Source organism: Ammospiza caudacuta, chromosome 15 (genome assembly GCF_027887145.1).
Source record: "Ammospiza caudacuta isolate bAmmCau1 chromosome 15, bAmmCau1.pri, whole genome shotgun sequence".
NCBI lineage: Eukaryota > Metazoa > Chordata > Aves > Passeriformes > Passerellidae > Ammospiza > Ammospiza caudacuta.
In genome coordinates, this window is record NC_080607.1 from 15,085,988 (window position 1) to 15,112,491 (window position 26,504).

Below are 26,504 nucleotides of genomic sequence, written 5' to 3' on the forward strand. Positions count from 1 at the left end.
CATTGCTTCCCTGACCCAAATCTCAGGTGTTTGCAAAGAGCCAATGGAGGTGTGTTCCCAACAGCAGCGCTGGGTGAAGTCTTGGGTTGGCTTTTTAAAAGCGGTTTTGGGCGAAAAATTTATTGGGAAATTGTTTTAAATTATTGAACAAGAATAAATAGTTCTCATTAGGTCTCTTCTAGGATAGATGTCCTCGTTAATCTCTGTCCTCGTTAATCTAGGTGCCAAGAGTTCTATAAATGCAGGATGTGTGAAAAGCTGCTCCCCGTTTACAGCAGGACATCACCTCGAAGATACAAATGCTATCAGCAACTACCAAGTGAACTTTCACATTGATAATATTTTTTACCAAAGCCCACTCTCTCCCCAGCTCCAGCTCACACCTGGCCTCTCCATCACCATCATCCATCACACAAGGTGAGGTCAGAGCTGGGAGCGCTCCCGAGCTCTTCCCGCTGACAATTCCCACCCAGCACCTCCACCCACGGCTGGAGGTGTCCAAAGCTCCAATTCAAATCATCTTTGTCCTGTGGCCATCACAATGAAATCAAGGTACAGCCCCACAGCTGGCTGAGCAAAGCCAAAGCCCTCCTTTCCCCCCACCAGGCTGCTCTGTACGGGTCTCACAAAAATCTGTCACCATCCAGAGGCCCAAAGGATATTTATTTATTAAGTATTTATTATAATTTCTTTCTAGCTGGTTTCTCTATGTAGCTGTATTAACATATACTAACACAGTTATCTTATATACAGTGTTTAATCAAGTTATAAAAGTGACATTCTTTCAAAAGGTGCAAAGTTATTAATGTTTTGACACGTAAACTACTGAGGCGAGATCTGCATTGAAAATAAAAACTTTTGGACTTTGAGAGCATTAGGAATGCCAGGGCTGGCCAAGCAGAGCGGTGTCGGCAGCGCAGGGAAAGGGTTCTGAAAGTGTTGCCAATGAAGAATAATAAATTAAAAGAATGGGTTTGGAACTAATCTGAAATTTTTCTGAAAACTTCAGACGAAAGGAAAGGAAGACGGGGGTGAAGATGTAACTACTGAAGTGTTCTTACACTGGAAATGTTCCCAGTTTCTTTTTATATCCCATGAAGATTCTATACTGAAGTTTGGATTAAACACATTGGTACAATTGTTTCATGCTTTCACATAATGACAAGGCTTTAGGTCTTTGAATTTAAATCCTGGCTTAGACAAAAGGGATGCTAACCTGTACACCTCCTCTTAGAACATCTGTACAGTTTCTTCCATTCAGGCAATTTCTATTTATATGCATTGTTTTAAAAACATCACTCCAGCATTGAACACACTATGTAATTAAAGTAAGTTTTAAACTCCCACTGGTCTAAATATGTGATTCATTTCAATCCTCACCTAACAAAAAAAATTCCCTATGGCACGTGCAGCACGTTTGGAAAGGGGTTAACAGTGCCTGACACTGTCATTAAAGCTCAGGTTTTTATAAAAACTGTTTTTATGCTGTTCCATGAGAATCAGCAGTGTCTTTTCAGAAGTGTCTGTGCCCATACCAGGAACAAACACAACCCCACTGTGCCACTAAGTCCACCTCAAATTCTGAGGACTTCCATCCACACAAATTACAATTTTTGGCACCAGAATCCAGTTGCCATGAACAAGAGTCAGATTGTGCCCTTCCTTACTGTCTTGAAGTTTTACAGCTCCTCTTATTTTTCCAATGAAGACAACTAAATTTTCCCCAAATGTAATCCAATTGTTGCACACATGATTTGCTGGAAGAATTTCTCTATGAATACATTTTCTTTTGCTTTTTAATCCTCTGAGAGAGAAACACTTCAAAAATCCACTTTCTGAATGAAATCACAGATGTTTTGGACACAAATCAGACCAATTCTTTCTTGAACTGCTCATGTTACTGGCACTTAACACCAACAATTTCTAAATTACTGTAAACTTCACAGCACCACAGCCACTCTCCATTTTTTGCCTGGTTACTCAATTAAAAACTTTCATAAAAGAAGCAGCAACATAAGGATCAATTTTAATTACTGGACCAAATTTTTCAAGCCTCTCTCCACACCCTGGCCCCTGAAGTATACCACTTGAAAGAAAATGAATGCATCAGTTCAGTAATTGATTATTTCCAGTATTATATGGCTTTGATGGTTTCATATGGAACAAAAAGAAATTTAAAAAAAATCCCACTTTTTGACATCACGTGCTCACAGGAAACTTGTAATAGGTATAACTCTGCCAAAGCTTTAAATTGATTCTGCTTTTTCACAACATACAAAACAGACATGACCTAATAATGAGAAACATGCAAACCAAAACTTCCCCAAACATGAACCTGCGTGGACACACACACGGAAGTGCTTCCAAAGGAAAGTTTAGTCTAGAAGCATACACAGTGCCAAAGCTGCCAAAGGTAGTGCACAAGAGTTAAGCCTCCAAGTGGTAGCAAGCAATATACTGTACATTGGAACCACCTCGACATTCCTGCTATTGCTTCCAAAGCTTCTCCTATGGTAAGAACAGCATTTAACAGCATTTGACCTGAGGAAAAGCACATTTGGGGTGTGCCCTTCCCCTCTCCTAAGGTATGCTCTATGGGATTTATCACAGGTATACAGTTTAATGCTCACAGTGTCCCAAAGTTGTGAAGACTCTGTAACAGACAACTACAGTGTGAGAGCCCCAGGCTGGGTTTTGTGATCCCAAGGCTCTCAGTTATGGAATTGTTGAGAGTGGGGCCAGGAGCTCCTGTCCCCAGGGAGTGCTACATACAGTATGGGAGTGTGACAGGACTGGGATTGATCCTGTTGGTACCATGTTGGCTTTTCATCCCTGCTCCGAGTGCCAAAAACTTCAGCTGCTTCTCTATTGTACTAAATATCAAGGATATTATCTCTAGTTTATTTAAGTTATGTAGTTTTCAAGGATGTTATGTGTTCTACAGATACAGCATATCCTCCTGGCAAAGAAACTAGGGGAGTAAATGGAGAACCAAAGGTCCCTCTGAAAATTAGTGAAAACTTGATGATTTCAGGTGCAGCTTTACAGAATAAGCACAACAGTATTTAAATATTTGGCAATCCAAAGTTAGTGGGAATTAAATCATTGATTGTTGACTTACAGAATTTCTGTTAAAATTTACTTTGAAAAGCTGGTTTTTGCTATCAACAAAACCAGAGTAACTGGCTTGGAATGAAATCTAGTAACTAGATGTCCGGATGAGATGAGCAATTGCTTCTGGAATTTCAGTATATGTCTGGACAGTCTGAGAAATTTCTATCAAAATAGCCACCTGAGTACAGCCAATCTGGAGTCCCAGTGTATGGGTTAGTGCCTTGATGAAACCATCTGTAAAACAAAAAAAGAAGAGAAACAATAAAAGAAAAAAAAGCAAATAGAATGAATAGTTATTAACAGGGAAAAAACCCAGTGTTGCTTCTTACACAAAACATTCTAAAAATACACTGGTATTTCTTATTAAAAAATTCTTAGGAAATATTCTGAACATGAAAATAATTGAACTTCCGACACAATTATCATCACCTTGTAGAGCACCTTTTATTTTAGCATAAAGTCTAGGAGAATTAAATGGATTTTAAAATTCCTGTCCTATTCCAAGTAAAAATAACACTGACACTCTAGATTATATATATTAATTTTTACTTTAAAAGAATGCCAAATCGGTTACACAATCATTTTGGGAAATTTCTCCCAAGGGGAAACAGTTTCTGTTCTATGGAGCTGTGCCCTGCACAGAACATCAACAGCTGCTTACTTTTAACCACATTAACCAAAACCAATTTTATATTCTCTGGAAGAGATTTTTCAAAGCATTAACTGGAATTAATCTGTAGCTATTCCTCCAGGCATTGGGAAAAGAATGCTTTCTTTTCTGAATTTCATAAAATCATGGAGCATCCCAAAGTTCTTGCCTTTGAAGGAAGCAACTGGCCATGAGCACACACTTGAGTGCACAGCACTGGCAGCTGTGAAAAGCACCCTGTGGGAGCAGCAGCCAAATCACACATCACTCCCTGATGCACTCTGTGACTCGGAAATCACTTGAATATGCAATCAAAAAAGCAATTTCTGAAGTATCCAAGCCAAGAAATCCAAAGAGTTTGAAAATAAAAGGTCCTAGAGGGCCACATTGTCTTGCTCAACTACCAAAAGCTGGACAGGAATTGGTTAAAGGAGGATGACAGTCAACATTTTAACATTCATTCTAACAAAAACATGACCTCTGTAGGTTAAAAAAAAGAATAAATCCAGCATTACCACAGTAGTTAATTATGACAGGTTTCAGCATTTCTTGTTAGATATTTTTTCCAGGACAGACTTATCAGCGATTTTGGCTTCAGGCTACACATTTAATTGTTGACCCAGCAATGCTTTAAGTGACACTACAAATTGTGCTGTCATGGAAGCAATCAGACACATGCTGTCCTGAATTAAAACAATTCAAGCAGTGTACCCAACCTACTTGAAGGCTTAAACAAATTGCTCCTCCTTGCCCCTTACCGTGTGTGCCACTCCACCTCGTCCTTCGCACGCTCCTTGCGAGCAGCTCTCTGTTTCTCTTCCAGTCTCTCCTTCTCTCTGCTTGCCACATCTAGCCAATGTTTCAAGAGAAATTGGTAATTTAGCAAAAAAGAAACAAAGATGATGAAAACACAGGAAAGACCAGAGAAATCAAATAGAATTCATTTAAGCATGAGAAAGCATTTGCTGTACACAGTCTTTAACAACAAAACCCTAAAACTCATTTCAGCGAAGTTGCTGCTACACAGGGCTGAAATGAAATGTTGGGGTTTTATCTTCTTTCAGAAACACTGCACTGAGACAGCAGGGAAGAACTGAGATTAGGCAATAACAGAGAGAGTGATTTTTTTCACTATTTGGCCCTGTGTTTCCTCTGACAAACACCAGAGCAGCAAAGCATGTCTGCTCACCACATGTCTCTCCAGACAAACCCCAGAGCAAGTGGAGCACATCTGCAGCTCCTCCCAAGCTAACAAACATGCAAACACATCACAACACAGAACAGCAGCCCTGGGATGCATCTGCTCTCTGGGAGAAAACAGACATCATACACTGTTCAAAAGCATGTTCAGTGCACAGGATGAAAAAGAGTTAAGGCTGCTCTGAAAATGAGAAACTGAAGAGTGTTTCCTGCATCAACCTCCCTTCAGCAAGCCCTCCCAAATCTCAGAGCAGTGCCATATTCCCTGCAGCACACACGTACCCATGTTCCCATTCTCCATGTTCCTGATGTCCGGCCGCAGCCGGCAGTCCGTGGGAGCCAGGATTGCCTCCATGCCCTTCTCCAGCTCATTGAGGCTCACAGCAAAACTGGTGAAATTGTACATCTGAAAAGCAAATGGAAGAGAACACACAAGTTATTGCAGCAAAGCAGTGCTGAGTCCATTACAATGAATGGATACAAAACTTCCAACAGAAATTGCTGAGTCAAACCCCTGCTGGCTGCCCTGAAGGCAAGGTTAGGTTCATACAACACCAGCTGGATTTTTTGTTGGAGGGGAAGAACAAGAAAAGGCAGATGGGGATAGAAATCACAGCTTTCATTTTTTAAGCAGTCTTTGCTTGTGAGGATTAAGACAGATTTCCTATGATATTGATATTTAACATCATCATTTTTAGAAAAAATCAAAACCACCCACACCTAAAAGACCAAAAAGTCTTGCTGAAACTATGGAAATTAATATCCTGCTGCCCAGTTACTGCACCCTGTGGCAGCTTGCCTTGGAACAGCACGGCCAGCAGAAGGGTATGTGTATCCATATTTCAGCACTCTCAGTGCAAAGATCTCCCAGACAGGTTAAGCTGAGTCCCCGTGTTCCAGGTGCACTCTGAGCACACATTCCCTGTGCCAGCTCAGGCACAGCAGGGCTGCTCTCAGCACAGGACCAAAGCACAGCTTGCTGGAGTAGAATTTCAGAGCAGCAAGAACTGCCAGAGCCTGCTCCTGTGCCAAGCAGTGACACTCAACAAGGGTCCCTGGACCATTCCTGGTGTTCTCCTGGACAAGGCACCAGCAAGAGCAAAGCAGATTGAAACAGTTACCTGTGATGAGTTTGGTGGCCTACAGTTTATTCTCCAAAGCAATTTACTGCCTGGTATGAACTGCACTGAGTCTTGAACCTCTGGCATATCATCAGCCTCATCATTTTCAGATTTAAGATCTTCTTCACTCTGAAACAGAGATAACATTTGGCAGAGGAACAAAGGAACATTGGATGGTTTCATCTCAGGTTCTACAGTGACTGTTGAAGAATCTGTTCACATTTGAGATACTGAACACCCCTGTACTTCTGCCTCACCCCTCCTGTTTGCTTCTCTGTACACAGCCTCTCTCATTTTTATCATGTTTTGCTCCTGATATCCCTGAATAGTCTCCCAACACTTAAATAAAACTTGAATATCTGTTTAAAAAACAGTAATAGTAATAATTATAAATGAATGTCTTTCAGAAATGTTTTCTCGAATTTTCCTTTCTCTCCTATGCCATAGCTTAATTTCACCTCACATGACCATTATTTCTACAAATAATGGTCATGCAAAAGAGCCAAGACTGAAATTTAAACCAGTTCCCAAGTTAGTTCTTAAGTCATAAATAGGGCACACCTGGTTTTGGATATTGCTTCACCATTTGCAAAACATTCAGATGTGTGGTTAAAAAAAAGACAGGCCCTCATTTCAGTCTGATCCAATCACAATTATCACAGTTTTCTCACAGTGAAGACTGTGTCCTTAAGTTTATGAATGCAGTGACTTTCCTTCAAAGTTTCCTTTGTTACCAGCTGCACTGCTGTGCTGCACATGTAAAACTCCAATGGTTCAGGGGGCTGCTCTCAGAATCTGAGACAATCTGACTGCTGCAGGACACACACAGCAGCACTGTGGAATTTCAGAGGATTTCACCATGAGAACCCATTTAAAACCACAACAACCAGAAGGGAAGTTTGAGGCAATAACATCCTGGAGTGACAGTAACAATTTTCCCCACTCCCACCCCTTTTCTATTTTCTTTCTGCCCTCTTTGACATGGCTCATTTGTTTCAATCACAAATACCCTACTAGGTTAAACAGAGCCTGTTTTATACACCAGAAAACAGCTCCATATGGTTAAGAGTCTAATTTCAATCATTTGGTTTGAGTATTCATTATTTAAAAAGACAGTTCTAGGCTACTTTCCATGTCAACATCTGGTTTACTGTTAGACAGTTCCCCATCTAAAAATAATCTCAACAGGAAGGAAGGAAGGAAGGAAGGAAGGAAAGAAAGAGTTGATTTTCTTAAGATGAACAGAACCTTTTTTTTTTTTTAAGAGTCAAAATATAAGCCTCTACCATGATGGAATCCAGAGCCAAAAGCAAGGCCTGTTGTTGCTCTAGATTCTTCTGATGTGAATACTTTTAAAGTTTGAGACTCATAACATCAAGAGTGATTAGCTTCTGTTTAACTTTTCATTTTCAGGGAGTAACTGTTGACATAAGGAAACCCAAAGTCCTCTGCTGCACCATACAACATTTCCCATTTTCCATAAGGAGGTCTTGGCAGCAACTTCCCTGACACTGCTTACATGTGAAGTAAAAACCCTGCATGTTTCCAGACCTCTTTTTTGTAAAGACTTTCTACATCCTAAATTCTGAAAATCTGCATCACCAAAAAGCATATCTGACTTAAACAAAATTGTTATTGTTTTTACTCCCAAATCCTACTATTTTTACAGCTGGAGTTGGCAGTAGAGCCACTTTCCTCATTCAAGGACTGGACAACATCAGCTTGGGGGTTGATATTTGATAATTTCTCTGACCAATCTCCAGCAGACACCATTCCTACGAGCTCCCTTCCATGCCAGCAGCTCACACTACAAGTGCCAGGTGCCTTCTCACTGCTCCATCCAACCTTTACCAAATGACAGCTTTTATCCTCCATTCACCTAACTAAGACGTTTTGATTTAATTTTGGACATTTCAGAATCTTTTCTCCCTAAAGAATCCTTCACCTTACCGACTTCTTCTTCGGCTCACTGCCCCTCTTCTCATTCTTCTTGTAGGTCTCATATGTGGTGGGGTGAGTACACCACAGACATTCTGTCCACTTGCCATAGATCACACACAGCTTCTTCCTGCTGCAAAGAAAGCAAAGGACACTGAGTTCTTCCTTCAGAGTGAGCCTGCTAAGCCAAGCCTTGCAGATTCTGATCTACATTAAATACTCTGCTTCCTACTTCGCTGCGTTTTATGTTTCTATTTGCAGATTTCACACAATCACAGAATGGGTGATTCTCAGAAAACACAGATGTTTGATAGGCAAAGAAAAAGTTTCAGCTCATTGCAGCTCTCCAGAGCAGATCCTCATGACAGTCACATGCTTTTGCCACTGTTAAATGAATGTGGGTACATCAAAGCCAATTTTAATACAGAAACTCAGAGTCACAAAACAGGTCTGGGTTAATTAAAAACTTTTAACAACCACATTCTCATTATTTTAAACTGAAGACTGGAATTATGACTGTACAATAGTAAATCAGTTGCAGCTACTCTGCATTTTCCCTTTATTTCCAAAACCTGGACTGGAGAGTTTTTCTAATAATGCTTAAAAATTATCATCCTGGAATCACGGGGTTTAAAAATGACACAGAGAACAAGAATGGGTTACAAACTACATTTCCAGCAAAAGAAATGCCCCAGTGTTAAAAATAGAGAGACCAAGAGGCTTTTCTCACTTACTTCTTGTCCTGGATGTATCCCTCTACCCTGTGAAGCTCCTTCCCAAACAGTCCACATGGTTTAAAATTAAGGACACATTTATCTCCAGTACTGTGGAGGAAATAAATACATGCTTAGAAAAGCCAGCCCCTAAATATATCAGAAAATTTATTTTACCTTGTTTAGCTTTTTTAATATAGTTACAGTTAGCTGTTGGTTAGTTATATATATATATAATTATTTTGATTTAACTATGGTTTATTATCTGACCAGGACATGAAAAAGGGCACAAAAATTCTAAAATTCCACAGAACTAACAAATCCTGTACAGAGACAGGGTTACAGATTTGATACTATGAGAAGTATCAAACAGTAGCTTGTTGGATTGAAACCCTCATTTACTGACAGAGCAATGTGTGCAGGAGTAATGCTGCTCACAAAATTCTTTCACTCATCATTTAGAAGGTAATTTATTTTATGTAAGTAAAAAGCTTTGATACAGGCAGTTGGCAGAGCAGTTGACACTCTCCAAGTTCTCCAACTCTGCAGTCATTTTTCTGTGCTGTGCCCTCAGTTTAAGACACTGTCCATTATCTAAACTTTAAAAAGTGACAAATTACAATCAACACAATGGAGGTCCAACCTGCCTCTGACAATTATTCCATTGAATGGTTCTGGAGTTAAATTTAATTTCTGTTCTCTGGCAATGGTGCTGAATTTGGATGGGTAACTCATAAATATAAAACCTTTGCTCTCCATAGGCCATCTGGCTTTGTGCCTTTTCATTAATAATATTATGATAATAATCCCAGGCCTAGGAAGAGTTTGAGTTTGTCAGGAGAAGAAAAAAAAAACCAAAAAACAACCCCACAAAAAGACAAAAATCTCCCAGAAGACTTTGGGGCTACAAAACAAAGCTTCCTGTGTGTCTGACAAAAATCAAAATCTGCTCTGTAACACAAATGACCACAACAATTCCTACAGCCCCTGGGTTCATGATCAGCATTACCTGTGATTTATGATTTCTACCACTCCATACTGTTCTAACCACAGTTTACCAATAATTACATTATGTACACAACAGGTTGGATTTGTCCATGTGTAAGCTTCATTGTGCCTGTCAAGGAAATGAGAGAAAGAAATCATTTTCTTGAGCTTGAGATGGAAGCCTGCTTTCAATTCTGTTCATGGCAAGGCAAAATATTTAGCACTCCTCTGAACAGCCAGCACTCAGCTTCAAAACAGAAGAGAAACAGGCTTTTCTTTACAAGCCAACCATGTGTTGGATCCAAGCATTAGTGCAAGTTAATGAAGTGATATTGTCCTTATTCTTCTCCCTTCTCACATGAGTTTTACAGTTGCTGTGCTCTGGATTACAAACTTCAGCCCAACATAAAGAGCAGTGCAGGAATTCATCTTTTTCATTTGCATTTTTTAGTTTTAAGTGATAAAATAGAGTATTTGCAGGAAACCAGACTAACCAACTAATGCCTAACAGTGTCTGCTATTCAATTGCTGCAGCAGCAGTAAATTGCACAAGTGGTTTCCACAAACATGCCACAAGTTTTCTCATCTGTATTTGCAACCTGTTCCAGTGCCACTGAAGGTAATTTTGGAGGTGTGAGTGGTTTTGGCTTCTTTTTATTTGGTTGTTCAACACCACTGGGACACAACAGCACAATTGCAAGCTCCACAAACGTGACATTTTAAAATTCAGTTCACAACTCAATTCCATCCTTTCCCCAAAGATTCTAGAATTGATTTTCCACTTGGCTTTATTTTTGGCTTGTTGTTTTGTGAAAAGCTTTAAAAGTGAGTTTACAGATTCTAAATCCTTAAAAGACATTATTCTACAATTGATCAAAAAGTTAAACAACAGGATTCCTACTATCACTAGCGAAATCAAAGCTATCTATTCACAGTCATCTTTTCATGTTGGTAAGGGAAATACTGAAGTTACTTGGTAGGCAATCAGTCTATCTTAAAAAAGTTTGTAAACTCTGTTTTAACAGAAAACAGAGAAAAAGCAGTGTCTGTAAAAAGTGCCTTGTATTTCTACTTCCAGTGAGTGTGGAGAGAACACTCCCATGTCACATTTCCAACCCATCTGTCATTTTCCAGTACAGAGAAATAACAGATCATTTTGAAGTCTCACTATTTCCCACAGCTCCTTTTCTTCAAGGAGTCTTTAGAACAATAATTACTCTTCAGCTGGGGGAAAGAAAATCAGAATCCCTCCAATTCATCCCCTAGCCTTTATTTAAACATAGTTTTATTCCTGAACTATTCTGACACCACAAGCTTTACAGCATAAACCAAAACACAACACAAAGCACTTGTGGTCAGGGCTGATGAATTGAAGCACTTTTTGTGCTGGAGAAGTGAGAGAAAAGTGTCTTCTAATGCTCTGAAAAAACAGTCATGGTTAATATAAAGGCACAATTTAATACTGACTCACAGCTTTGCTTCCCAAACAGCTCCTTGTTCACTTAGGCTTTGAGCAGTTCTCAGACTCCTCAAAGCAACAGAATGGTCTGAATCACAACACTGAGAGGCTCAAAATTTGATTTCAACTTCTGCTGCTAACTTGAAGCAATTATGTAAAATAAATGCTTTAACTGTTTATATTCCAGTTTAAATCTCAGCCTTGATTAGGTTCAACAAGAGTTTTAATAGTCCTCTAAAGAAAGGCTCTTGAGGAACAAACATTATTTTAGTAACACTTGCATTCTGCACTAATATTCACGCTTCCTTCTACATTCAGAAGAAATTTCCATTATTTCCATCATCATTAATCTCCAAGACCAGTTCATACTTTTATGAACTTTGGAATATTAGATACCAACAGCTGAAAAATTAAACTACTTCCCAAAGAAAGTAAAGTCACTGCCTGCTATGCAAAGCAAGTTGGTTTTTATTGAAACCAAATGTCTAGCACTTTTTTAAGTCAACATTTCAAAACCACCTCAGAGTTAGGTCTCAGAAAGGCTTTTCTAAAAGCACCAAATGCAGAATACTTTATTTGCAACTGTTCTAGTGCATCCTCATGTCCCACTTGGAAAAGCTGCAGAGTCTTTGTGCCACCAGGACACAAAACAACTCGTGGGACATCACGTAATTCCTGAGGGACAGGCCTGGAGCAGGCTGGAGAGGCATTCCTGATTTCAGCAAGAGCCTGATCCTGCTCTGGAAGTGGCAATCCTGACAAGTTCCTCCTGTTCCCTGACCACACAAACAGTTACTGTGAGATGCAGCTCTTTCCACACAAACCACCAAAACCAACAGCAATACTGAAAATTGAGATGAGCGTGAACAGCCCAGTAAGAGAATTTTATCTCTATATTTAAATTTTAAATGCCTTCACAGAAGTAGCTTTCAGTAGCAACCAATATGTAAGAAATGCTAATTTTCATGATGGAAAAACTGGGTCAAATTGCTACAGCTATGGAAACATAACACAAAAAAACCCAGTTCTGAAATTAAGCAATGAAAATGAACTTGTAAATCAATTCTTCCAACCTCTTCAGCAAGGGGTTTTCAGGTAATCACCTCTGGGTTATTACAAAAAGTAAAAAAAAAAACGTTATTTACTTCTCATACTCACTTCAGAAGCTCCAAGGTAATTGTTCCCCGAGGCTCTGCTTCTATACTCTTCCCCCAGAATTTTAGTTTGGGATAGATTGATCCATGAAATATGAAATCCTTATTGAGGCCTTCAGAATAAAATGCACTAATAGGTGGGTGGTGGCTGACTTGCTCAGATATAAACCTAAATCCTAAGTCCTCCCTGGCAACAACAAAAAAAGAGCATTAAACAGTAAGCACATTTTTAATATTGCAAGAGAAAAGAGGTGATACTTTAAAAAAAGTGAAGTATTTTTAGATTAAACTGAAGGTGAGACTTTTCCTTTTCTAGTTCTGTGACACATTTACAATTAATGAAATGAAAGGATTTCTACTCTGAACACTTTCTTTTTATACCCCTAACCAGATTTCTACCCAGAAAAGCCTCAGAAGAAGTTTCACTGAAATAACTCATGAAAATACAGAAACCCTTTGGGCAACATGAAAAGGTCTGACTGAAAATTCTTTACTGCAGACATCACCCATTTCTTTGAGAAATCTCAAAGTCCTTCAGACTAATTTCTCTATCTGACATGATCAACAAAACAATATTTAAATTAATTAATAGAGTCTGCTCAGGAAGCATCTTTGGTAGAAGAACATGAACCAATTTTTCTCTAAATAATTCAAAGAATATTCTGCCTAGACTTAGAAATAAAATTATTTGCTTTTATATCAACTTCTCAGAAATTCTGAGATAGTTTGAGGAAAAGAATTTTACCTATACTCAGGAATCTACTTTAGTGGTATTTTACTACAACCAGACCAGTGTGAGAGTCTGCTAACTCAAGAACACAAACAGCCCCAGCTCCCAAATTAAAGTAATTACTACCTGGTTAATTCATAGGTTTCTCCTAACAGTGGGTTAAAGGGTTTGCCAGTTCTCTCCCACTGAGAAGCTACAGCAGAAACTGCAAAAGCAGCTACAGCCTGTAAGCAAATTAAGAACACATTGTTATGAGAATAGTGCATTAAAACTCTAAGTTTATTGTACTTTATTTGTTGCACATTACATTATTTATTATTCCAAAAAGGAATTGCTTTATATTTATTTCTTAAGGCAAAACCATTTGTAAGCCATAGAATAAATGACAGAGAAATGGGGAAATATAAGCACTTGTTAAGAATCTCATTTCCAACAGGAATTATTGTCTGTGCTAAATTCTGCCAGATTATACTTTGCCTCACCTACTTCTACAAGATCAGCCTGGTTTTTGAAATCTACTTTCCCCCAACTTTAACTGCCCTCATCTTCAGATCACTGGGAACAGAGCCTCACTTAACTAGTGCCAGGAAAGAACCATTTCTAGCACAGATGAGACTTCCTGAGCCAGGCCAGCAGGTTCAGGTGCCACTGAGGAGCTCCTGCAGGCTGGGAAATGGAGGTTTGGAACACACAAACACAGGAGCCAAGAGAAACTCTCCATTACACTCCAGTAAAAGCAGAGCTGTGAGCAACACCAGCACAACCTGATGCACACAGGTGTCACCATGTTCACTGCCTTGGTGTGAGAGCAAGGCAATAACAACCAGTTGTAGAGAAGAAAATTGTGGTAAATTTGTCTCTCTCACAAGAATTTTTCATCCAGGAACTTTCAAATCATGAGGCCACTCAACAAACCAATTTAAAGTGACATGAAGCCAAGATTTCATCCTCACAACACATAAAACCACAAAAAAGTTACAGTTAAAGAAATGAGTTGAAATCCTTAGGCATGGTCAGTTGTGGCACTTTCCTTTTAAACTCTGTGCATGCATGAAGGGTCAAAGTGTCACAAATATTTGACACAGCCACTATGAAAGAAGAAACTCATCTAGACACACAAACTGGATATTCTTACCATAGCCCCTGAGAAAGAGATACACTCAAATGAGAAACTGTCTTAAAATCAAAGACTGGGAGAAAAAAAAAATTGTGAATTACCCAAAAGGTGGTGGGGATTCTTACCTGCATTCTTTCCAGGGGATCTGTGTGACTACAAGCCTTATTGATGAGGTATATATGCTCCATATATTCTGTTATCCTTTGAAGGAAACTCAAGGGCTCGTTGAAGACAATGGGCATTGTGATCTTGGACAGCTCCTACATAACCAAAGGGCAGGTTGATTTCTTAGACACAACACTAAGTAAACAACTGGCAACAACAAGAATTTTGGAAAAATGTTGTGGGTGAGTTTATTTATAGTATTCCTCAAAGGATATTTGGCAAGCCTGATACAGACCTCTAAGTACTACAGCTGAAAGAACTGCAGAACCCCACTTGCAATCTGAAATAACAACTTAAAACATTGATCCAGCTAACCTAATGAATTCACAGAGAATGTTACCTTCTCTGCTGTGCTCTGTGTAAAGCAGAAGAGGTTAAATTTCCCTAGGTAGCAACAATAATGTGCCAAGCAGCTCCGTGCTGATACTGAAGTGCCACACACTCCTTAGAAAACCTCACCTGCTTATTTGCATAAAATCTATCTATTTCACTGCAGCAACCACAAATTATTTTTTTAAAGGAACATTTACATAGAGAATAGCACTTGAATTGCTCTAACAGATTTTAGTGGTTTATTTAAGCAGCCTGTTATTTGTGTCAGACCATTTCTGGTTCCCTGTGTGGATAAAGACGGACACGAAGTTCACACAGAGATTTCCAACTCCCCAGGTCTTTTACTACACCCAAGCAAATTTGGCTGTTTGATTAAAGTTGCACTCATGGGCATTAAAACAGCTATGTAAGTGCTTAAAAATTATCAGAAAGCAGAATGCCACCAGATGAAGTTAATGCAACATTTTCCTCACTTTGGCACAAGGAAGGGGAGAAAAATGTTAACCTTAACTGACTGCAACTGATTTGGTCCAAGCAAAAGTTTGAGTAGATAGGTCACTCATCCCACCAAAAGGAGTGTTGAGAGAACAACTGTATCTCCTAGATCATATGAATTAATAAAACAAACTCCTAAAACATCTTTTGTTGAGTAAAGAATAAAAAAAAAAAGAGCAGGTAAGAGAGCATTGTGTCAATCAAACATATTTGATTATATTTTAATGGCTTTAGTCTAGTTCTTATAGGACAGTCTCAGAAATGCAATCCACATACTATAACACCTAAAGAAGATATGGAAATAGTACTGTAAATAAATAAATGTTGAGATTTTGGGAGTTGTTGTTTCCTAGTTAAAAAAAGGAAAATGCACCATATGTTATTTTGTGTCTTGATGTTTAAGCAATAAAATTAATCAGCTGACATTAGGAGACCTAATACAGATGCTTCATTCAAGCCAACTTACCAGTCCAATGCATTTTTTTAATATGCTCCACACACTAAAATCACTTCTAGAAAACATTGGGGCAGGTAATGATGTCCTATAATGGGAAAAAAAAAATCCAGCTGTCATTATGAGCCCACTAAACAACAAACCTTTTTCTTTTCCATTGAAGCAACTTCTAAAGGAAGCAAAGCATCACCCCAGGCTTGGCAGAGGAAGCAGACATGTGAAATGAGGTTCCAGGCCCAGAGGATCACCCTCTCCCATGAGAACAGCAATGCCCCAAAGGTGTGAGCCAGCCCATGCTCCACTCCCATCTCCTCTGCAGCTCTCAGTGTTTACCTGTGTCTCTTAATCCCATTTTCTTGTATCTCTGTTTCTCCATTATGCTTTTCAGTCTTATTGCTTTGGTGTGGCTCTAGATCAAGCACTTCTGGACATTTATGATTTGCTTCTGAAAACTCTCCTGAAGAATTGTCAGAATCAAAGCCTGTATAAAAACCAAAAGGCAACAGTTTTCTAAGGAGCCTTACCATGCCACAGAGTGCCACTCACATTTTGCAAGTGTCACACCTGAAGTACACTTAGACTAGGTTAGTTTATTCCAAAGAGTAGCAGAGTGAAGACCCTTATTAAGTGACCTAATTTCCAGGAGTATTAAGAGCCAATTATTGCATTAGAATCAAGAATTATCATCTTCACACTGCTGAATATAATACTAATTTAGAATCTTAAAAGTTCTTGAGTAGCTCCTAATGAGATTAGCTGCATTTTCTCTTTTCCAGAGCTGCACTGTAATTACAGTAATTTGTTGCAGTTATGTACTTTTCCTTCCATTTTAAATAGACTAAATGCTGTCTTCTGCCATTAACTTTTTTACAAAGCAGTACTTCAACTTTATTTTAACCTTCCAATGGCTGCTTTTGCTGTATTAGAGCAATTCATGCAAGGCACACACTCCAGAAACAAAAAGCTGCACTTTTTTCAGGGATCAAGACCAGGGCAATAACATCCAGAACTGCACCAGGAAGTCTCAGTGATATGATCTTATTTGGTAAACAGCAGGTGCAATGGGTGATGTCATGTCTTGCCCTGTCTCCTACATTTTGTGTCACAAGAATGTAATTACACAGCAATAACCACACCTTGGTACTCTTAGTACTCAACTGGGAAGCATGACAGTCACATATAGATTCAGGTCATTAAAATGAGGACTGCCCTGAAACACCTGTCTTAAAAAAACCTTCAGTCAACTGACAACAAAATAGTTCTGATTTTAAACTAGTATTTTTAATCATATTAGATTTTTTTGGAACCTGTTACAGTACACGCAGCAAAATTATCAGCTTAACTATAAGTTGGAAAAAAAAAAGCTTTTTGGTACAATACCCTCACCCAAAAAACTGATCAAGGTCACACAACAACAAGGAACAGCATCACTTCAATGAGATTAGCACACCTAAATGTAAAAGTAAAGCTTCACAACAGGGATAGTCCACTGGCTTATAGAGGAATAGTTCTGAAAAAGATTACTGTAATTTCACTCTTTATACTGCACCTGAAACCCTGCTAATCCTATCAAATGCTCATTGTGTTATCCACATTAGTGTTTGCTTCCTATGATTCAGAATTGGTTTGTTCTGTTCCTGTAAAGCACAAGAGGAATTTGGAGTATATATATTTTTATGGACAACAATATGTCATTGGTAAGTAAATAAATGCCAACTCAAATGAGTGTCTTGGAGACAAACAACAAAAATTAAATCCCTGCTCCAGAAAAGGAAGTACATCAGAAGGGTAAGTCTACTTTTATTAGACTGCACTTCCACCTAATTACTTTAAAAAAACACCAAACCAAAACCACAGTGGTACATAGCCAGATAATCACAGACTTGCAGCTGCACTTTCCACCTTGGCATTACATGACTTATCCACTGCAAGCCCATAGAGAAAGATTAGGAAGGTGCTTCTCAATGAAGTTCTAGGTATTATAGCTCTATTAAGAACTATCCAGACACTGTTTTATGCAGAGGGAGTAGATCTGGAAGAAAAACAGAAGTGATTGTTGTAGTTTTTCTAAGTTGCAAAAAGAGCCTTACACCAGCTGCCAATAAAGCTTTGAAGCTGAGAAACTAAGTAGGTTAGAGTTACTTACAGGACAGTTTTCATACTGAAAAGCCACTGGGAGTGAGGATAAAAATGGAGATTTAAAAGGAGGATGGGAACCAGAGACAGAAATACAATTAGCTTAATCAGAAGTCCCACTTACATGTGTTAAGAGTGAAATAAAAGCTTTTAAAAAGTCTTAAACTTTCAAAGTAAAATACTTAAGTTGGGTGCCAACATAAATCTATTTCAAGAGCTTAAAGAAAAATGACTTGCCAGTAACTTTAGTTCTCTTGGCCTTCCTCTTCCACATCCTGCAAATGAACTGAGTCCACTCAGAGTGTGCTGCCCATGAGCCAAGGCAGCAGAGGCCCTGCTTGAGTCATGGGCAGGGACATCACCTCCCCTTGGGACACCCAGCAACTTCCCTGAGCAATAATTATTGTCAGCCAGGGCAGAAGGGGAATCAAAACACCTGGGCATTGAGAGCCCTCAGATATAAAAAAGGAATAGGGATAAACATGCTGGAATGCAGACAGCAAGTGGAGCAAGAGGGATTGTTTTTCTTTGCCAGAAATTAACCATTCTCCCCTTTCCAAAATAAGCCCATTGTCACAAGCTGTAGCTGATGGAGGCAGGTTGGCCTTTCACATCTGCAGTTCTTACACAGGCATTGATTCAGTCTGATCCAGACAGAAGGAAAATATATCAGTTTGGCAGATAGCCTCACTTCCTCCTCCCCACCTGAGAGCAACAACACCCTCACAAATACACCTGGCTGGATGAACCAGCTGAGCCTCATGGGCACAGAACACATTTCTGTGGAACTGCAGGCTAATATTTAAAAAAGCAAAATTAAATTATTTGTGTTCTCAAAAATAAATTACCCTGCTAAACAGCCAGGTATTTTCCTGCTTTGTGGCAACACTTCCACAAAACACTTTGGCAAAAAGATACCTGACAATGTTAATGAAGGATACAGCTCAAAAGAGGTCCCTGCTGGCATACAGTCTTTACAAAGTCTGTAATGGCATTAACACACCCAAGGTGACAGAGAGCAAAGCTATATGCACCTTGTCTCACAGAAAACCTCAAAGAATTTGAAATTAATCTAAGGATTGACCACCTTTATCCTGATCCAGCCTCAGAGAAGGTGGCCACTGGAATTTGAGAAAAAGCAGGATCTTGGCAGCTGTGATGTCTGGAATGAACTGAGATCACAGGAAACATTCCCTAGGGGAGGACTCATTCACCAGGGGAGGCTGTCAGGTGTCAGCAATGCTAATAACCTCTGACTGCAAAGAAACTTCTCCCCATGAAACTTTGTCACCAACTGATCCATCCCCTTGATTCATCAACACCCCAGTCCATGCTGCAGCTCCCCAGGTGCCATCATCATCCTGTCAGGGACAAACCATGTGCCAGGAGGATGATTCCCAAGCACACAGCACACAATGCCCTCCACGACCATGTCCTTTGGATGAGATGGAGTGTCAGAAACAGGAAACTTCTCAGCCAAGGGGTTAAATCCAGCACTACAAAAATCAGGGGTCTCCTTAGGAGACATTTGTATTCTCCAAGTGGATGTCATTAATTAATAACTATGGAAAAGCTGAGACTTCCTCAAGGAGTGAGTCCATACTACCTTAAAGGAGGCAGGAAACTATCTGGGCTGCTGCTGAGTGTGCTGCAGAATTCTGGAGTGACTCCCACACAGTTTAAATGCTTTAAGCCTGGTACAGGAAACAAATGCCAGCACCCAATTCCTAAAACCAGTGAACTGTGGGAACACACTGCAGCTCCTTCTGGGGAAAGCAGGGCCTAGGATGCAGCAGGAGCAAGAGAAAAGTATGGTGCACACACTGTTTTCATCTCAACACTAAAACACAGCTGGAAAATCTGCTCATTCCTGGCAGCCACATCCCAACCCTAGACTTTGAGCAGATTAAGTACATCTGAAGGCAGCTTCTGCCCTTCCACTGATCTGACCTAAAAACAAGGAGAGCATCCTTGGAAAGAGCAGACTGAGGAGCCTGCCAAGGGAATTTCATTTTTTTTTAAATCAGAATTTGGAACCTCAGATCCTGAAGTTTTCACTGGGAAACCTGGAAGCTCACCTTGGCTCAGAAAGGATTGTGATTGTGGACTTGATCTCCTAGGAGTACTGCACCTACACCTGCCATGTCCAGACCATTACAAAACTAAGAGACAGGCAGGCACTACCAGGCCCCATTTACACCTAAAAATTCACTAAAGCACCACGTGAAAGATCCACAGTGCTAACAGGAGCAGAGAATTACCACAGACATCAGCAGCCAGGGAACATGAATGCAGAGAGGCCCATTCACAGTGGTTCTTAGTGTCACATTTCTGAATGACCTGGACAAGACAGAGCCACAAAGAACCAGGTCTGACCTCACTAGGTCTGTGCAAATAACTCATCAAACTGTCAGCATCTCCTAAAGCACGCAGCTGGAGAAAGGCATTGAGCATCTGTCCTTAAAGACAGACAGTCCTGAGGGAGAACCAATCTGAAGCAAAGTATTCCAAACCTAGCACTCCTCTTAAACCAAGTACCAGGCTCCAAAAAACACATATAACATATATACATATACATATATATATACATATATACACATATATACATATAGATATAAACTTATCTCTTGCCAGCACATTCACCCCTGTGGAAGAATAAGATGAGGATGGAACAAGGAGTGCTCACAGAACTGATAGACAACACCCCAGTGGGAGGAAAAAGAGGAAGAAGACGAAAAAGGACAAAACCAGAGAGTCTAAATGCAGATGAGCCAAACACCAAGGGCTGTGCAGTTCTGCAGCAAGGGACAAAGGAATGCATCACCATCAACAACACAGACCTCATGTTTAGAGGTACATTTCTTTTCACATCTTTTTCAGTGTAAAAAAAAATCTAGCTCGTTTATGGCAGTAACCCTGAGCTCACCATTATTAATGACACACAGAAATGGTACAATGGTTTGATTTTACAGATGAATTTGGAGTACTAGTCCCCATCACTCCCAGCTGGCATGAATGCAAACCAAATTTCCTCTCTCCTCTGTGACATAGTTGTGACAAGTCCTGTACAGTCTGCTGTCAGTCACACTGCTTCACCCAGCCCCCTCTGTTTATTCCTCACATGAATTTCCAACCAACCATGTCTAAGTCTACCTTACCCACTTCTATCTACCACGCTACTTCCATTCCTACAGCTTTCACACTTACCATTATTCTCTTTTCCTTCCTGTGATTTTATATTAACTACTGTGCACTCAGTATTTCTCATTTCACCTCTGCTACAGGATTTCTTGAGGGACATTTCAGTGGAAATCTTTAAAATTGTTTGAAATCTTTAAGAGGATTTCCTTTTTCTTTATTAAAATACTTCAAGCATTTTATTTCACCACTAAAACCATCTAAAGCTCTTATAAATAACTATTCATTCTCATTAGTTGAAAGCAAAGTACTATTTGATACACTGCTCAAGTGTGAAGTGATTCATGTTTGCTTTTTTAGAGAAAATAGGATTGCAAAGACTTTTGGCTCCCTATCTTGAAAACATACTTTTACAGCAAATTGTTTCTGACTAGAAAAACATTTTCTACTTCAATTCTTTAGGATAAGTTTTCCATTAAAATAAAAAAATAAATACAATAACAATAAAAACAACCCACAGGAAATACTTCACCTTTCAAAGGGCCCACTACTCAAGCTGCTATCAAATTGATTTTCACAGAAAATAAAAGCAAGACCTGGCCACTAAAAGACTGTTATAGTGATGAAATAATAACTGGCATTAAGCTTTAACAAAAAACCCCCTCATTTCCAAGCCTGAACACGAGCTACAATTTTCTGCTTTTCAGAAGACAGCACTACAAGTTTTACCAACCCAAGTTCACTTTTGATTTATTATTAACAGCCATACATTACCAGCCCCCCACCACACAGACAATGCAATTTATAGGGGTTTTATCCCCTTGGCACCGTGCCCACCACTCACCCGTAACGGCATCATAAAACTCCTCTTCACTGTTCATCCTTCAGGGTGAAATCTGGTGCAGCCACTGCAGTGCTCTCTAATGCATCCTTGAACTTGATTTAAAGTATCTGAGTGCTGTCAGGGTCTTCTTTTGCAAATATCCAGCTGCTTCAGATGATCTATTTGACAAGACAGGGAAACAGAATTAGCAGCTTCCACATTTCTCCTGTGTACAAACGCTCACACTTGACAAACACTAATTTTCCTGTTTCTTCCCATGGCAAAAGATGGATTTCTGCATTCATAAGTAAACAGCTTTCTTTGATAACCACAGTAATTTTGAAGACAACTACTACCTGCCACAAGAACAGCTGATTTACTGTGTCACACTTCTCTCTGTATAAATACTTCACACACATTACTGCAAAATGTATCTTATTTACAGCAAGTTAAATTTCAGGCAAGTGCAGCTAGAAGGAGCAGAGAAGTGAGAGAAGAAAAAGCCAGCTGGCAAACCAAAAATTCTCCTTAGCAGGAGGATAAGCCTTACTGCATCTCTAACCAAGAAAGCTGGGAACAAGAACCTTGGTATCTCAAAGTCTGACCACTGCATGAAAATGCTGGGCCTGACTCTACATCATGCAATCAATATGTAGAGACCCTGGGAGAAGTTCTGTCAGGCTACTGCTATGCACTCTCCAAGAGAAAACTGGAGATTTTTCCCTTTAAAAGGAATGTAAAGAACCAACAAACTCTTCCTCAATAGAACCACGCACTCTGCAAATAACTTACAGATTTATGTAGCATTCCACCTTTACTTTATGGATGAACTAAATTAGATTTTTTTCCAGATGGTTGACAATGGTGTAATGCAAATATTTTTACCTCACCCAATTTTAGTTTAAGGAGAAGAATGAGAAAATTTTGTTTTCATTCTTACAAACGTCCGCCAGGTTCCAAGAATGAGCCAAGTACACAGCAATAAATGACAGTATGGCAATGCTATCAATATCTCCCCCAAAACAACCTCAATCTGTCACTCTCAATTTTTTCTGATCCTGAAGATTCCACTGCTTTTGTGACAGTTTTTTCTCCAGAGTAATTATAATTGCACAATTCCATTCCAATTAAGAGAAACAAAGGCAGAAGTGCACTCTGCTCCTAGGAGAAGAGTGTACCATGTTTGAAGCCAATTCCTTCTTTTTCTCTGCAAGAAACCAGACTGTGTTTCAAGTCTTTTTCCCCTCACTGCCCAAAACAAAAGCTGTTTGAATGTCTCATACATTCAGTTCTTCTAACTGTCCATTCAGAGGGAGGAGCTAAACCAGCCCATTATGAGACTCATCTAAATTAATGAATTTATGTTTGCCTTGAAGTGGTTAATGTCTTTCAAGGATAGGTATTTCAGTTTGTCACTTTTCCCTTAGGAACCTCCCATCTCCTTGCTACTACAGGATTTTATATCAATCTCTGCACCAGCAATATCATATTTACAAGTCCTCACCCTCCAAGTGTCTTTGAAGAAGCAAGACATTTATGCTTTCAATTGTCTGCAAGCACTGCATCCTTCTAGCAAAACAGCTGGCAATATTTCCAAAAGGAAACATATATGTACAAGACACAGCCCTCTCATGATCAGGACTACAACTACATTATTTTCTCCATGGTTTCTTGCATCTTCCCTTCTTCTGTTTAGTCTTGTATAGAAGGCATTAAGAAATAAAAATTATGATTTACAAAACTGTCATATATCATTAAGAGCCTTGAATAAATAAGATCATACAGATGAATGCCAGTTTCTCCTCTCCCCTGTCCTGCACAATAATAATTGCATTACAAAAGGCCTTGTGAAGTGGAACTACATCCCACAGTTTCACTGCAGAGACAACAAAGCTTTCCTATAAAAACACTCACCAAGTACAAATGAAGTGACCAGAATCAGAGACAAATGAAAAGCAAAGTTATCTTGTGCTGTCCTGACATCTACCTCACACTACACCTGAAGCTCACTGCTCTTTGAAAATTCAATCATAACCTGTAAGTTATATACAAAATATACACTGAAATCACTTTAAATAATTACAGTTACAAATTTTCCTAAAGTGTTAGGAACATTTTAAAAAAGAAAAAAAAGTATGTACTTTGCTGAGTTAAACTAGGAATAACTTCCCACTTGCATCACTTCTTTTACATTCAGTTCTTTTATACAGCAGAGAGTAACATGAATTTGCATGTAGCTGAACACACAGTGATAACAGCATTCAGCTTTCATGAGCCAAAACAATGGGATTAAATCCTGTTCTCTTACTAAGAGTAACAGCAAAAGTTACTTTTAACTAGGCTGAAATACCAGAAGACAAAAACATTCTGGTGGCCTCATATTCAGTATATGCAATATGTATTTCCTCTTCCATTCCCTGATGTTCCCAGAAGAATTTACCTGCACACCAGCAAGGGTGGTGGGCAGCTTTTATCAAAATTGCCATTGAAAGAAGAGTGCACCACTCCTGTGTCAGACAGACCTTCAGGAGCCCAGGCCCAGCTGCTCTCCTGGAAAATATTCCACACAGATAAACATCCTGTCATGGTCTCACCTTTCAGTGCTACAGAGCACAAGGAACACAAAGCTTGGAAATTTTCCTGCATACACAGTAATCAACAGGAATGTAACAAACAGGTTTCCACACAGATTCCACTTGTTGAGAGAACACTTTCAGCAGCTGAGGTTTGCTGCTTTACAGGCTAAAATTATCTCAGGGGGCTTCACTTTCCAGGCAGGGCCAAGGGGCTGGGCCTGGGTGCCCAAGACAGAGATATCCAAAAATGTGCTTTTCTTTAGGGGATCTCAGCCCTCAGCCCAGCTGAGAGACACAGACACCCAGAAATGTGCTTTTCTTAGGGGATCTCAGCCCAGCTGAGAGACAGACACCCAGAAATGTGCTTTTCTTAGGGGATCTCAGCCCACCTGCACCCACCAAACCATCTTATCAATAACAGAGAAAAGTTGCAAGTACAGGCACCTTAAGAGAACTGGAAAATCCTCATTTAATGATGCCAACACACCCCTGGCCACAACCAGGATGGTTAACAGGATAAGCAACAAAGCTTATCTACTTCCTCATATTTTATGGCTAATGGATTGGTATGAATTTATTTATTATGTTCCATGGCAGGAGATGGAATGAGATGAGCTTTAAGGCCCTTTCCAACCCAAACCATCCTATGGCACTGTGATAACATTAAAACCCCTTTAAATTCTCATAGTTCATCACACATTCCTGACTGATGACCATGGATAGCCCCTTTCTTAAAGGACATGAGGATTTTGCAAATGCAAAGGACAAAACAAAGCATGCAGCTGAAGTAAAAACTGCAGGAACACATCCACAGCACACCTTGAAATAGGTTCTACAGAGGGGAGAGATGACTCAGAATTCCAGAATTCCTGCCTTCCAGAACTAGATCTGTCACAGGAGAGGGGACAAACAGAAAGGGCAGTTCCCAAACACCAGCCAGGTCCCAGGAGGAGCTCAGGAGTAAACTCTCTTCTCCACAGCCTGGATGCAGAGCATGTAACAAACTATTCCCACCAGCCACAGTCCCAGCCAGGGCCCACGAGCAAGGAAGAACAAAGTGGTGGTGAATAATGTCCCACAAAGTGCTCTGTCAGGCACAGAGCTGAACCTGTCACTCGGCAGTGACAAGCCCCAGCTGATGTGGCTGCCAATAACACGCTCTGCATGCAAAGCTCTCCGCAGGTCACAGTGTCCCCTACAAGGTCACAGTCCCCAGCAGCAGAAGGCACACAAATTCCCTTCCAGAAATACACCAGTCCCAGACTCTGCACAAGTCCTATTTTAAACCATTTCCTCCCACTTGAACTTATTTTAAAACCAGGACAACAAAAGTGCAAGACTTTGCAAATCACTTTATAAATCACTTGATAAACTGCCTAACGTGCTCCAGGCATTCTGTGACGTGCATGTGAGCATTTCTGTGAGGAGATGCACATTCCACCTTCAGGGCTGCTTCCAAAACCAGTGTGTGGGAACACACTGCCTTTATCTTGGGAAATTAGTAATCCCTCAAATTTGTCATTTCGTAGGCTTGTTCCCTGTCAAATTTCATTTTTCAGGAGAAAAGTAACAAAAACAACCAAATTATTTCAACCATGTTCCTGGATCCTAGGAACTTATACATCAATTAAAGAACCCCAAAAATTTGTATCCCTGTAAAAATTTCAACCTGTAACTACCCTAAATTAATCTGACTGACTAGTTCCTCTATCCTAACTTGTTCTTCCAGGTTAATCCTCAACAAAGACCCAGCTGGATAAGCAAAAGTTACTCCTCCTTAAAGAAACATTTACATTTCTATAGAAAGAGCAGCATTTACAATGAGTGGCTCACAGGGCTGGAATGTGGCTCAGCAAGCTCAGGTTTGAAGCTGACTGGGGACAGCTGCAGTGCCTTTTTGCTCCAGACCTCAAGCTGAAATTTCTCATCATGCAGCAGTTCTGGAAAGCTTTGCTGACATCACCCTGCTAAATTAAAAATCCTTTTTTTTTTTTTTTGCTTTGAAATCACATGTTCTAGCTCTACATGATATATATTAAAACACTTGGTTCTGCTCATTACACAGATATTGAATCTACTTGTGAAATCCAGAAGCCTTTAAGTAAAAGGAAGTAGAGAATCAATAAGCAGTCATTAAAATAACCCCAGAGGTTCACCAGCACGAGCAGGTAGGGTGGTAGGAGTTCAATTCCCTGGAATTGA

At 39.7% G+C, this 26,504-nt stretch overlaps 1 protein-coding gene across 1 annotated transcript in view; it reads right to left on the reverse strand.

Annotated features, from left to right (window-relative positions):
* Window positions 1–644: 644 nt before the first annotated feature.
* OSBPL2 (oxysterol binding protein like 2) overlaps window positions 645–26,504 on the reverse strand; it is a 33,169-nt gene continuing 7,309 nt past the window's right edge. Inside the window, exons 3-15 of the mRNA XM_058815003.1 lie at window positions 21,748–21,905; window positions 15,963–16,110; window positions 15,642–15,717; window positions 14,308–14,442; window positions 13,192–13,289; window positions 12,340–12,522; window positions 9,745–9,852; window positions 8,757–8,846; window positions 8,035–8,155; window positions 6,085–6,213; window positions 5,246–5,369; window positions 4,522–4,612; window positions 645–3,348 (exon numbers count right to left, since the gene is read on the reverse strand). Coding sequence (XP_058670986.1) covers window positions 3,246–3,348; window positions 4,522–4,612; window positions 5,246–5,369; window positions 6,085–6,213; window positions 8,035–8,155; window positions 8,757–8,846; window positions 9,745–9,852; window positions 12,340–12,522; window positions 13,192–13,289; window positions 14,308–14,442; window positions 15,642–15,717; window positions 15,963–16,110; window positions 21,748–21,784 — 1,443 coding nt within the window. The 5' untranslated portion in view covers window positions 21,785–21,905 and the 3' untranslated portion in view covers window positions 645–3,245. The remainder of the gene's footprint in view (window positions 3,349–4,521; window positions 4,613–5,245; window positions 5,370–6,084; window positions 6,214–8,034; window positions 8,156–8,756; window positions 8,847–9,744; window positions 9,853–12,339; window positions 12,523–13,191; window positions 13,290–14,307; window positions 14,443–15,641; window positions 15,718–15,962; window positions 16,111–21,747; window positions 21,906–26,504) is intronic.